Raw genomic sequence first — 10,424 nt, forward strand, 5'->3', positions numbered from 1 at the left:
CCTATTGACCGTTACAATCTGCCGCTTACAGCTCGGCCGTCCTGACATTATAGTTCGTCCCGAACTATTCGTCTGTATACAATTATATATATATATAAATATTTATCAACCATTATTGTGGCACGTTCTATAATTATCTACGCTATTACGCTGCAATATTTTTACATTGTTTTTTTATTATAAGCTTACATACTAACGCAATTATAATACAATAAGAATTCATGTATCCTCTGATACCTGTGGTGCCATTTCCTTCAATCTTATCCAAGGCTTTATTTTGTCTGCTGATAAAATAGTATTTAATGGTTTCTTAGAAAACGCCGTCCCGCGGTCACTAACTATCCTTTCTGGACATCCGAATAAATTAAAAGTTGTAAGATGTACCACAGTGTTATCCGAAGATACAGACCTGCACGGATATAACCAGACGAACTTAGTATATGCATCCACAACTACCAGAATATACTTATACTTTTCCGCAGTTTCTTCTAAAGGACCAAAATGATCTACATGTATAGTATGTATAGGAACGGGTACAATATCGACAAGCTCCATTTCTCCTTCCGTCTTTCCTGCAGCTATAGTATTACTAAGACATTTTATACAGTTTTCTATATATTGTTTAACTCTTAATTTCATACAAGTGAACCAATAGTACTTGAGAATTCCCTGAATAGTTTTGTCAATGCCAACATGGCCCATTTCATCGTGATGAATTCTAATAACATTATTTACCATATTATCTGGAACAACAAATAATTGCTTATCTTGATAATTTCTAAAAACCAAGCCATTAATTAACGAAAAATACTTATTTTCTTTTATCTCTAACTCTGATGCAATTTCCTTTAATTTAAGATCAGTCAATTGTTTATACATTATTTCATCTTCTACTGACATACTATTAACGATCATCACGTTTCGACTCAAAGAATCCACATGCACCATTTTTTTAGACATACGATGTATCAAGTCATACTGATAATTTTGTAGAAATAAACTCCATCTCGCAATTCGGGGATTAATATTAATTTTCTTCATTGCCATAACCAGAGAATTACAGTCCGTTACAATTCTAAATCTAATACCCTGCAAATATACATGGAATCGCTCTACTGCCTTTACTATTGCTAGAGTTTCCAACTCAAAACTGTGATAATTTTTTTCGCAATCAGTTGTTGATTTACTAAAATACGCTATCGGACCAAAATATCCCTCGCTCTGTTTCTGCAACAGTATCGCACCAAAACCATGACTACTCGCATCTGTATGAAGCTCCGTTTCTGCTCTCGGGTTATAAATTCGCAAAACCGACGGAGATACTAACTCCCTTTTTAACTGCTCCAGTGCACTTTTACAATTAGTATCAAAATCGAATTGAACTCCTTTCTTGAGCAAGTTTTGAAGAGGCTTTGCTTTCAATGCAAAATCTCTAATAAATCTACGGAAAAAATTACATAAACCTAAAAATCCTTGAAGGTCTCTTACATTACTGGGTGTTGGATAATCTATTATTGCTTGAACATGTCTTTTACTCATGGTGATGCCATCTCGTGTTATCAAATAACCAAGATATTCTATTTCATGTTTCAAAAATGAACACTTTGCTAAATTTAACTCTAAACTATATTTTTTAAGGATGATTAGAACCTGTCTCAAAATATCTAAATTTTCTTGAATATCAACCGTAGCGATCAATAAATCGTCGATATATAAATTCAATATGCGCTTTTGAAACTCAGCTGGTGATTCAGAGAAACCAAAAGGTAGCCTTGTATACTCATACTGCCCATTGTGCGTTGCAAATGCGAAATATTTGGTGTACTCCGAATGAATCGGGATTTGATGGAAGCCATCCTTTAAATCCAACTTAGTGAAATACTTCTTTCCATACAATTGATCCAATTGATCATCTATAATAGGAAAAGGGTACTTCTGCGGGTAAATTCTTTGGTTTAAAGGTCGAAGATCCACACACATTCTCCTCCTCCCATCCCTTTTTGGCACTAATACAACACGAGCACCATATGGAGATATGCTAGGCTTTATAATATTCCGTTTGAGTAAATCCTCAATGATATTATCCAACTCTCTCTTTTCAATCTCTGACATCCTTCTAGGCGCATACCGAAATAATGAGTTATCCTTCAAATGAACTTTAGCACAATAATCATCTTTTACAGGTTCAATCCTCAAACTATCCACCGATTCAAAAACATTTATCACTTGTTTTTTCAAAGCAAAAGGCATATCCTGTTCCAAATTATTACCAATATCATGCTTACTTGGTTGTTCTATAACATCGATAGTATGAATAAACTCTACAGTTTCTTTATCAATTTCAAACCGGTAGCCACCATTTTGATAAATTAATTTCAAATTTGCATTTTGGAAAAATTGTCTACCCAGTAATAAATCGTACTTCATGGTGCAATCCTCAACTATTAATAAATTTACATAAAACCAGACGCCTTCTAATCCCTCTAGCATTACTTGATCCTGAATTTTTCCTAAAATTCCTATCGCAGTGCTGTTAACACCTTTTAATTGCATATCGCTGCTGACTTTTAGCAATTCTTTTCCAACATAATATTTATCATAAACTGATTTTCTCATTAAACAAACAAAACTACCTGTATCAATTAACGCTTCTAGTTTAATATTCGGAATTGTAATACTCTGTACCGCGATACATGATTTGTCCTTATTACCCGTGTTGATGTCACTCACGAAGACCGTTGAAACTGTTGAATCCATCAAGGGCGATCTCACATTCTCTGTTCCCGACTCGATCACATGGCTAGTGCGTGTTCCCGTGTTGATTCCCCTTTTCGGACACGCCGGGCTGCTATGGCCTTCCTCGTCGCAATGAAAACACACCGTCTTCCTTTGTCTGCAATCCCTCGAGATATGCCCCGGATGTTTACAGATGAAACACGTTCTCACCGTTGAATCCTGTCGTACTGTATCACCTCTATCTGCGTTGTTTCTATTTGGAAATCGGCCATGACCTCCAAACCGTATGCCTGTATCCATTCTTCTCGGCACAGCGGAATCTTCCGTTATTCGACGAACATGTTCAATAAAGTCTGGAATGTTCGTAATCCACGTACTTAGAACCAATTTCCTCAAAGTTGACTCCTTTACACCGTCCGCCAGTAATTCAATTTTTTCTCTCTCTGACAACGACAAATTCTGCATCAATCCTAGTTTATCCTCAGCATAGTCTACAAACTTCTCTGTGTGCATTTTCCAAATTCTTTGTCCAATTTTGGCGAGCGTTGCCGTATACGACTCCTTTACCTCGAAATGACTGCGAAGGCGAAACTTGAAATCCTCCCACGTTGTCACGTCTTCCATTGGTTGCCTATTATACCAGTCCTGCGCACGATTTTTTAATTGCGAAACTGCCGCCAGCACTAACACCTCATCTTTAAACTTGTACGTGCGAGCCACACATGAAATTCTTTCCAGCCATCTAATGACATTCTCATCGTCCTTTCCCGCAAACGTAGGAATCAATTTCGTCGCAAATTTAATTTGCTGCCAGTTAACGTTTGAAGTATCCACCTCTATGCCGGAAGTCACGCTTCCAGTGGCGGGAAGAGATCCTCCTGACCCACTTCGCACCCGCTGCCTCTCCTCCATGACCAGTACCACCGCTTGCACGATTTCTTGAACATTCACCCCGGAGTTCATACCTTGACCACTATTTCTCCCGACTGGAATACCGTTAATAATTGATTGCTCTCCCGGATACGAGTCCTCACTTCCCAGTGCACCAAACACGTCGGATTGTTCTGATGTTTTCTGCTGCTCACTACCGTTTTCTGTCTCCATCAAATTTTTTCGACCATCACCACTACGCCCCGAAAATTGAGCCATATCTTTCGACCATCCGTTTACTGTATAAAAGTCTACTATCCGAATTAAAATTTCTGCACGAGAGCCTTTCGTTCCTAATTTAAGTCGCGAAGCCAACGATCTTAATTGATTTATCGTTAACTTTTCAATGTTCTTTTGTTCCATCCAAATAACGTTCACACAGTCATGCCCTTGCTCATCGGCCTACACCACGCGATCACGTGCACGGGCCCATGTTCATCACCCCGCACTCGCGTGAGACACACTGTTATTCACCCTCAATATTCGTCTGTTAATTAATTAGCCAGAATCCCACTTCTGAGAAATTAGCTGTAAGGTTTTTGATATAAAACAGCTTTATTGTCAGGATAGCAATATATATTCAAATATCAATTACAGGGCCTCCGGCGATATTCGCCGATATGTCGCTTCAACAATTTCACAGTCTCAATATATACTCACAAATACTCAGTCTTCAACAACTACACAGTCTCAATATATACGCACAAATACTTAGTCTCAATACATATTCACTTCTACTTATACATGCCTTTCTCATAGGCTTTCTATAATACAACTTATTCTCGCGTTGGCCTCATCGCGACTGCCCACTTCGACTCTTCGCAAATCCTGTCCCTCTTTTCATCGCTACTAGCGCCTCGCTGCTAGTGCCAAATATGCTACGTCACTTCTCAAATCGTCGAATCCCTATATCACCGCATCGATAACTCAGCCCTCCTATTGACCGTTACAATCTGCCGCTTACAAATTATTAATATTAATATATTGGGTATGGGAATAAGTTTTAATCGTTTTTTATGTAGAAAAAAAGCCTAGTTTGAATATGATGATATTAAATGATTTTATTCAAAATAGTTTCCATCTGAAGCGACGACCTTCGCCCATCTTTCAGGCAATAAACGGATTCCTCGAGCGAAGAATTCTATTTCTTTTGATGCGATCCAGTCATCGACCATTTTTGTATGCTGTCATTTGAAGTGAAGCGCACTCCAGTAAGTGCCGACTGCATCGACCGGAACAAATGATAGTCTGAAGGAGCAATGTCCGGTGAATACGGCGGGTGGGGTAGGATCTCCCATTTCACCCCTTCTAACAAGGGAACGGTCGGGAGTGTCCGAGACCGATTTGGATGCGCTTTGGATATGTTGTTGAGCATCAAAAAATATTAGACTCGTATTTTTTTTTGCGGCTTATCTCGACGTTTATTGGTCGAAAAAACCCGATTTAGAACCTACCCGATTTGGATGCGTTTTGAATATGTTGTTGAGCATCAAAAAACATTAGACACGTGTTTTTTTTTTGCGGCGTATCTCGACGTTTAGGGGTTGAAACAACCCCTCGAAAATAACGGATTTTATAGTTTTTAGCGAATATCTTCGAAAATATAAGGCGTATGAAAAAAAGTTTGGTACAAAAGGTTTATGGCTTTTTGTGCTCTTTACAATGGCGTAATCAGATTTTTCAAATTTGTCACATTTTTTAATTTAACCCCACCCCCACCTATTATTTTTGCCAAATATAACAATTTTTCCAACGCAAATTTAAGAGCGTCAAATGCCAAATACATCCATGTGTATTTTTATTATGATACCATTATTAGATTTTTGGCAAGACGAGATGATATGTGGTATGTATAGGCGTCGCGCTGTAGGTAGGTGTTGCGTTATTTCTGTTCAAGTTGCGCCGTACGCTTAAAAATTTCCATTTCAACTCCGGGATGACCGAAAGCGCTGATGCGAAGGCCAGCGCAAGGCTATTTCGAGAGTCCTGGACTAGCAACGGAATGTCGACTCCGACATTATAAATACCGCCGAATTGTATCGGGCGGGCAGTCGCAAATTGGAAAGAGACGGTATCAAACCTAACAAAGACCACTCCATTAATTATAAAGTGCGTATTTATTTATATAATTAAAGTTCGAGACAAATATTTAATTTTAATATCTTTCAGAATGAAGTTTAATCCATACAATGTAATAATGCTACTTTCTGCAACTTTCACTGCTTTCAACTATTCACCAAGTCCGACAACTTCGGAGGAAGAAGAAGTAAAAGAAAACATTGAACGTATACTGCTTGACATACAAAACCAAGAATTTGACGTAGAAGAGGAAGAAACTTTAGGTTTTTATGATATATATGAGATTCCAGAACCGGAAAGAGTTGATTTATTTGAGGAAGATGATGGTAAAGTATATCTTCCGGAAGAAGTTACTTGCAGCTCTGTTGAGGCAACAATATCAAGTGACTATAAAAGGCAAGCTGTGGAATACTGGAGGAGTGGTAAAACAAGGGGAAGATCGCTTGAAGGAGTTAAACGAAGGTACAAAAAAGTTACATCAATACGACAACTAGCACGATGGGAGAGCCAAATTAGTGAAGGTGGTAGTAAAATGGAAAAATTAGAAAGAATTTCTGCATACACATTAAATTGTTTTAATGAAGCTCTTGAAAGAGGAATTATTATTCATGATATTGACATCGCACGATGGGCTTCTCGGGCACAAGAAGAGGAAAATGCGGCAGGATTCAAAGCTTCAGAAACGTGGGTGAAAAGATTTAAAATTACACATAATATTGTGTCTCGGAAAATAACTAAATTTGTAACAAGAAAATCTTTGCTATCAAAAGAAGATTTGGAAAATAAGTGCGACACATTTATTACTAACGTAAAATATTACATTGATCGATATGGAGTGGAAAATATTTACAATTCGGATCAGAGTGGATTCCAGTTAGAATTACACTCCGGTCGTACTTTATCACATAAAGGTGTAAAAAAGGTAGAATCTGTAGAACAATCTATATCAGCAACCACACATAGTTACACTATACAGCCAACTATTTCCGCTGATGGTAGATTATTGTCGCCTCTTTTTATTACATTGAAAGAAGTTACAGGAACGTTTGGTCCGAGAGTGCAAGAAACATTATTCAACGCGCCTAATATTTTTATTACGGCTTCAAAATCAACACCTACCTACAGCGCGACGCCTATACCACATATCATCTCGTCTTGCCAAAAATCTAATAATGGTATCATAATAAAAATACACATGGATGTATTTGGCATTTGACGCTCTTAAATTTGCGTTGAAAAAATTGTTATATTTGGCAAAAATAATAGGTGGGGGTGGGGTTAAATTAAAAAATGTGACAAATTTGAAAAATCTGATTACGCCATTGTAAAGAGCACAAAAAGCCATAAACCTTTTGTACCAAACTTTTTTTCATACGCCTTATATTTTCGAAGATATTCGCTAAAAACTATAAAATCCGTTATTTTCGAGGGGTTGTTTCAACCCCTAAACGTCGAGATAAGCCGCAAAAAAAAAATACGAGTCTAATATTTTTTGATGCTCAACAACATATCCAAAGCGCATCCAAATCGGTCTCGGACACCCCCGACCGTTCCCTTGTAAGTATGTTCGGACGGGTTGACCAACATGTGGCCTAGCGTTGTCGTGCTGCAGAATCAGCTTCTCGTGTCTATCGTGCCATTCCGGCCGTTTTGTTTGAATAGCTTGTTTCAAACGCATTAGTTGAAGTCGGTAACGTTGGGAATTGATAGTTTCGGACGGTTTCAGTAGCTCATAGTAGACTACACCCCGCATGTCCCACCAGATACAGAGCATTACCTTTGACCCGTGAATATTGCGTTTAGGATTGTCATAATGAATCCATTTTTCATCGCCAGTGATGATCCGATGCAAAAAACCCTTTTTTTGTTGTCGTTGAAGCAACATTTCGCACATGACCAAACGCCTTTCAATGTCCCTTTCCTTCAACTCGTGTGGTACCCAATTTCTTACCCTGTGAACCATTCCTAGCGCATGTAGGCGTTTTCCAACGGTGGACCGATCAACACCCAATGCTTCAGATAATTCTTCAAGTGTCTGACATGGATCAATATCAAGCAATTCCTCAAGTTCCTCATTTTGGAACTTTTTTGGGGCACCTTCGCGTTCTTTGTCGTTGACATCGAAATTACCACTTTTGAAGCGTTGGAACCAATATCTGCAAGTTGGCTCCGATGGAGCATGGTCGCCGTAAACATCCACAAGCAAACGGCACGTTTCCGCAGCATTTTTCTTCAAAAAATAGTAGTGGAGAAGAACTTCCCGCAAATGCTGCTTTTTTGGAACAAATTCCGACATTTTCGATGCGATATGATACTTGTTGTTTACACTTTAAACAGAAGTCTTATACTGCGTTACACAGCTGACATACACAGCTGTTAATCCATCTATCGAAAGGTTAGAAAAGTATGCAAGCGATACTATTAATGCCATCTATGGAAAACGATTAAAACTTATTCCCATACCCAATAATAAATTTTTATTATGTTAATATTTGTATTGTTATTATATGTTAGTTTTTATTCATAAAAAAGTAATTAAAGGAAAATATTCTGCAACGCGTGACAATAAAATCGAATAATAAAATCTTTACTGTCGGTAAAATAGAATGTACAAACACGACAGAAGATAATTGTTCAGTTACCTTCTTTTCCTCGAGTACATATCCGTATCTTTCCTTCGTTCCTTAGTCGATGGCGCATCTATTACGAGGAAAAACCTTTCCTAGATATTTTCTGCAAAGATAATTGATCTGCACAGTCATTTAGAAATAATATATCCACGGACCGGAGCACAATAGATTGCAGACACTTACATACATTTACATATTATTACGTACAACATACGTACACACACTTTTGTGACGAGATAGTTTGACAGAATAAAAAGATCAGGAAAATGTCGAAACAAAAAACTTAATTTAAAAAGAATAAAAATAAGAAAGACAATTAACAAAACTCCTTAACATTATAAACTGTATAAACACTAATCTGTAATTTTATAAACACTGTGTCTGATATACACAAATGAAACAAACATACTAATATCTAACACTAAAAATGTTCATTTTTATATGTTATATCAAAGGAAAAAATATTAGATATTAAGAAGATTGTTGTGCTATTTCGTAGTCAATAAACTGTTTATTCTTAAAATTGTGTAAAACGATTAAAATAATAATATAAAAACGTTATCAACAACCCGAGAAAAAAATGGGTATAATATGGTCAAATGTAAAAATATATTATTATATATATGAAAAGATCTAAATTAGATATGAAAAGATCTAATTTTATATGAATTTTATATGATTATATATAAATAGATCCGAAATATGGCGCGATATGATTATATCTTTATGTATTTATATTCTCTCTCTCTCTCTCTCTCTCTCTCTCTCTCTCTCTCTCTCTCTCTCTCTCGACTTGATCTTATTATATATGATAACAGATCTGTTGTCATATATAATAAGATCAAATCGAGAGAGAGAGAATATGATTACATAAAGATATGATCATATCGCGCCAAATTTCGGATCTGATTATATATAAATTATATATAAACATATAAAATTCATATAAAATTAGATCTTTTCATATCTAATTTAGATATTTTCATATCTAATTTAGATCTTTTCATGTCTAATAATATATTTTTACATCTGACCATATTATATACACTTTTTCTCTCGGGAATATCTAATTCGTTAACGTCATTATACATAATCTGCGACGCGTATTCTCTCGGTCTCGCCGTCCGCTCGCGGGGGCACGTTGCAAACTGTCCAATCCGGGCAGTAACGTTCGGTAACAAAGCTCGATATTTTTTGGCGCCAGTACCCCTGTTTTGTAACTCTTAACAGTATCGTTATATCGTTATGTTGTCAAAACGCAAAAACTGTCACGTCAACTCTCTACTCCCGGACCGAGGGGTTCCGGTCTCGACCTTCGGTGACCACCACTCCGGCGTCAATTTACTCAACGCTAAACGAAATCTTCGGCCTTCAACTCCCTCATGGAACTCCTCCCTTTTCTCTTATGGAACGCCTCAGTCCCATATCCGAAATCGCGCCTCCGCTTCCCCCTTCTAGTCTTCGAGTTAGAGCAACTCGTTACCGTGAAGGTTTTCAAGTGGAAGGAAGTTAAGGACCACACACTCTTTCCGTTTCAACAGCCTTTAATCACAACCACACCGAGACAACAATGGATCAAGGCGGTAACGTGGTATGGTAACTGGTCCCCCCTTTAGATGAAGCGTTATCCTCCTACTCCCGTCGTCCCATTTGGCTGTGGCTCCGCTGCCGGTCTCGGGGCCCTCTAGGTGCCGTATATGGCTTGGCCTCCCTGTATGCGGGGCCGCAACGGCGGCATCCCCGGAGGGTGACTCCTTGCTCCCCGCAGCCGTAACAGAACTGGCGGCGCGGGAACGGACACTCAGGGAATGAGTGCCCCGCCACCGCACAGTTCCAACACCAGATGAGACCTCTCGCCCGGGTGCCTCCGCCCCGAGGCTCTCGCGGGGCCGCGCCGAGGTCTCCTCTCCCGTCTCCTGCAGGGGCGGCTCCGGGACCTGGGTGGCCACATGACGCAGCTCTGGGCCCTCTGTCTGCACGGCGATGGTCTTCGGCGTGACTGCCAGAGTCTGTGTCGCCGTCTCCACTTGTGGAGGGAAATCCTGAACG

General features: G+C 38.6%; 2 protein-coding genes across 2 annotated transcripts; one reads left to right on the forward strand and one right to left on the reverse strand.

Annotated features, from left to right (window-relative positions):
• Positions 1–219: 219 nt before the first annotated feature.
• On the reverse strand, positions 220–3,885 carry LOC139777996 (uncharacterized). The gene is made up of 3 exons (XM_071715719.1): positions 1,089–3,885; positions 659–743; positions 220–409 (listed from the first exon to the last, which is right to left on the reverse strand). The coding sequence occupies exons 1-3, from the start codon at positions 3,883–3,885 to the stop codon at positions 220–222; spliced, it is 3,072 nt and encodes a 1,023-aa protein (XP_071571820.1).
• Positions 3,886–5,541: 1,656 nt separating this feature from the next.
• On the forward strand, positions 5,542–7,281 carry LOC139777982 (uncharacterized). Its single transcript, XM_071715709.1, has 2 exons — positions 5,542–5,775; positions 5,836–7,281. The coding sequence occupies exon 2, from the start codon at positions 5,837–5,839 to the stop codon at positions 6,959–6,961; it is 1,125 nt and encodes a 374-aa protein (XP_071571810.1). The 5' UTR covers positions 5,542–5,775; position 5,836; the 3' UTR covers positions 6,962–7,281.
• The last annotated feature ends 3,143 nt before the right edge of the window (positions 7,282–10,424 follow it).

This window comes from Temnothorax nylanderi, unplaced genomic scaffold (assembly GCF_030848795.1).
Source record: "Temnothorax nylanderi isolate EJ_2023f unplaced genomic scaffold, tnyl_v1.0 TNYL_tig0170_pilon, whole genome shotgun sequence".
Classification (NCBI taxonomy): domain Eukaryota; kingdom Metazoa; phylum Arthropoda; class Insecta; order Hymenoptera; family Formicidae; genus Temnothorax; species Temnothorax nylanderi.

Excerpts from the sequence above, each read along its gene's own strand:
- LOC139777996 (XM_071715719.1), bottom strand. The coding sequence starts at position 3,885 with ATGGCTCAATTTTCGGGGCGTAGTGGTGATGGTCGAAAAAATTTGATG. Across the intron at positions 744-1,088 it reads ATTCCATGTATATTTGCAGG|ATAATATGGTAAATAATGTT; the intron begins GTATTAGATTTA and ends TTGTTGTTCCAG. Across the intron at positions 410-658 it reads ACTATTCAGGGAATTCTCAA|GTCTGTATCTTCGGATAACA; the intron begins GTACTATTGGTT and ends ATATCCGTGCAG.
- LOC139777982 (XM_071715709.1), top strand. The coding sequence starts at position 5,837 with ATGAAGTTTAATCCATACAATGTAATAATGCTACTTTCTGCAACTTTC.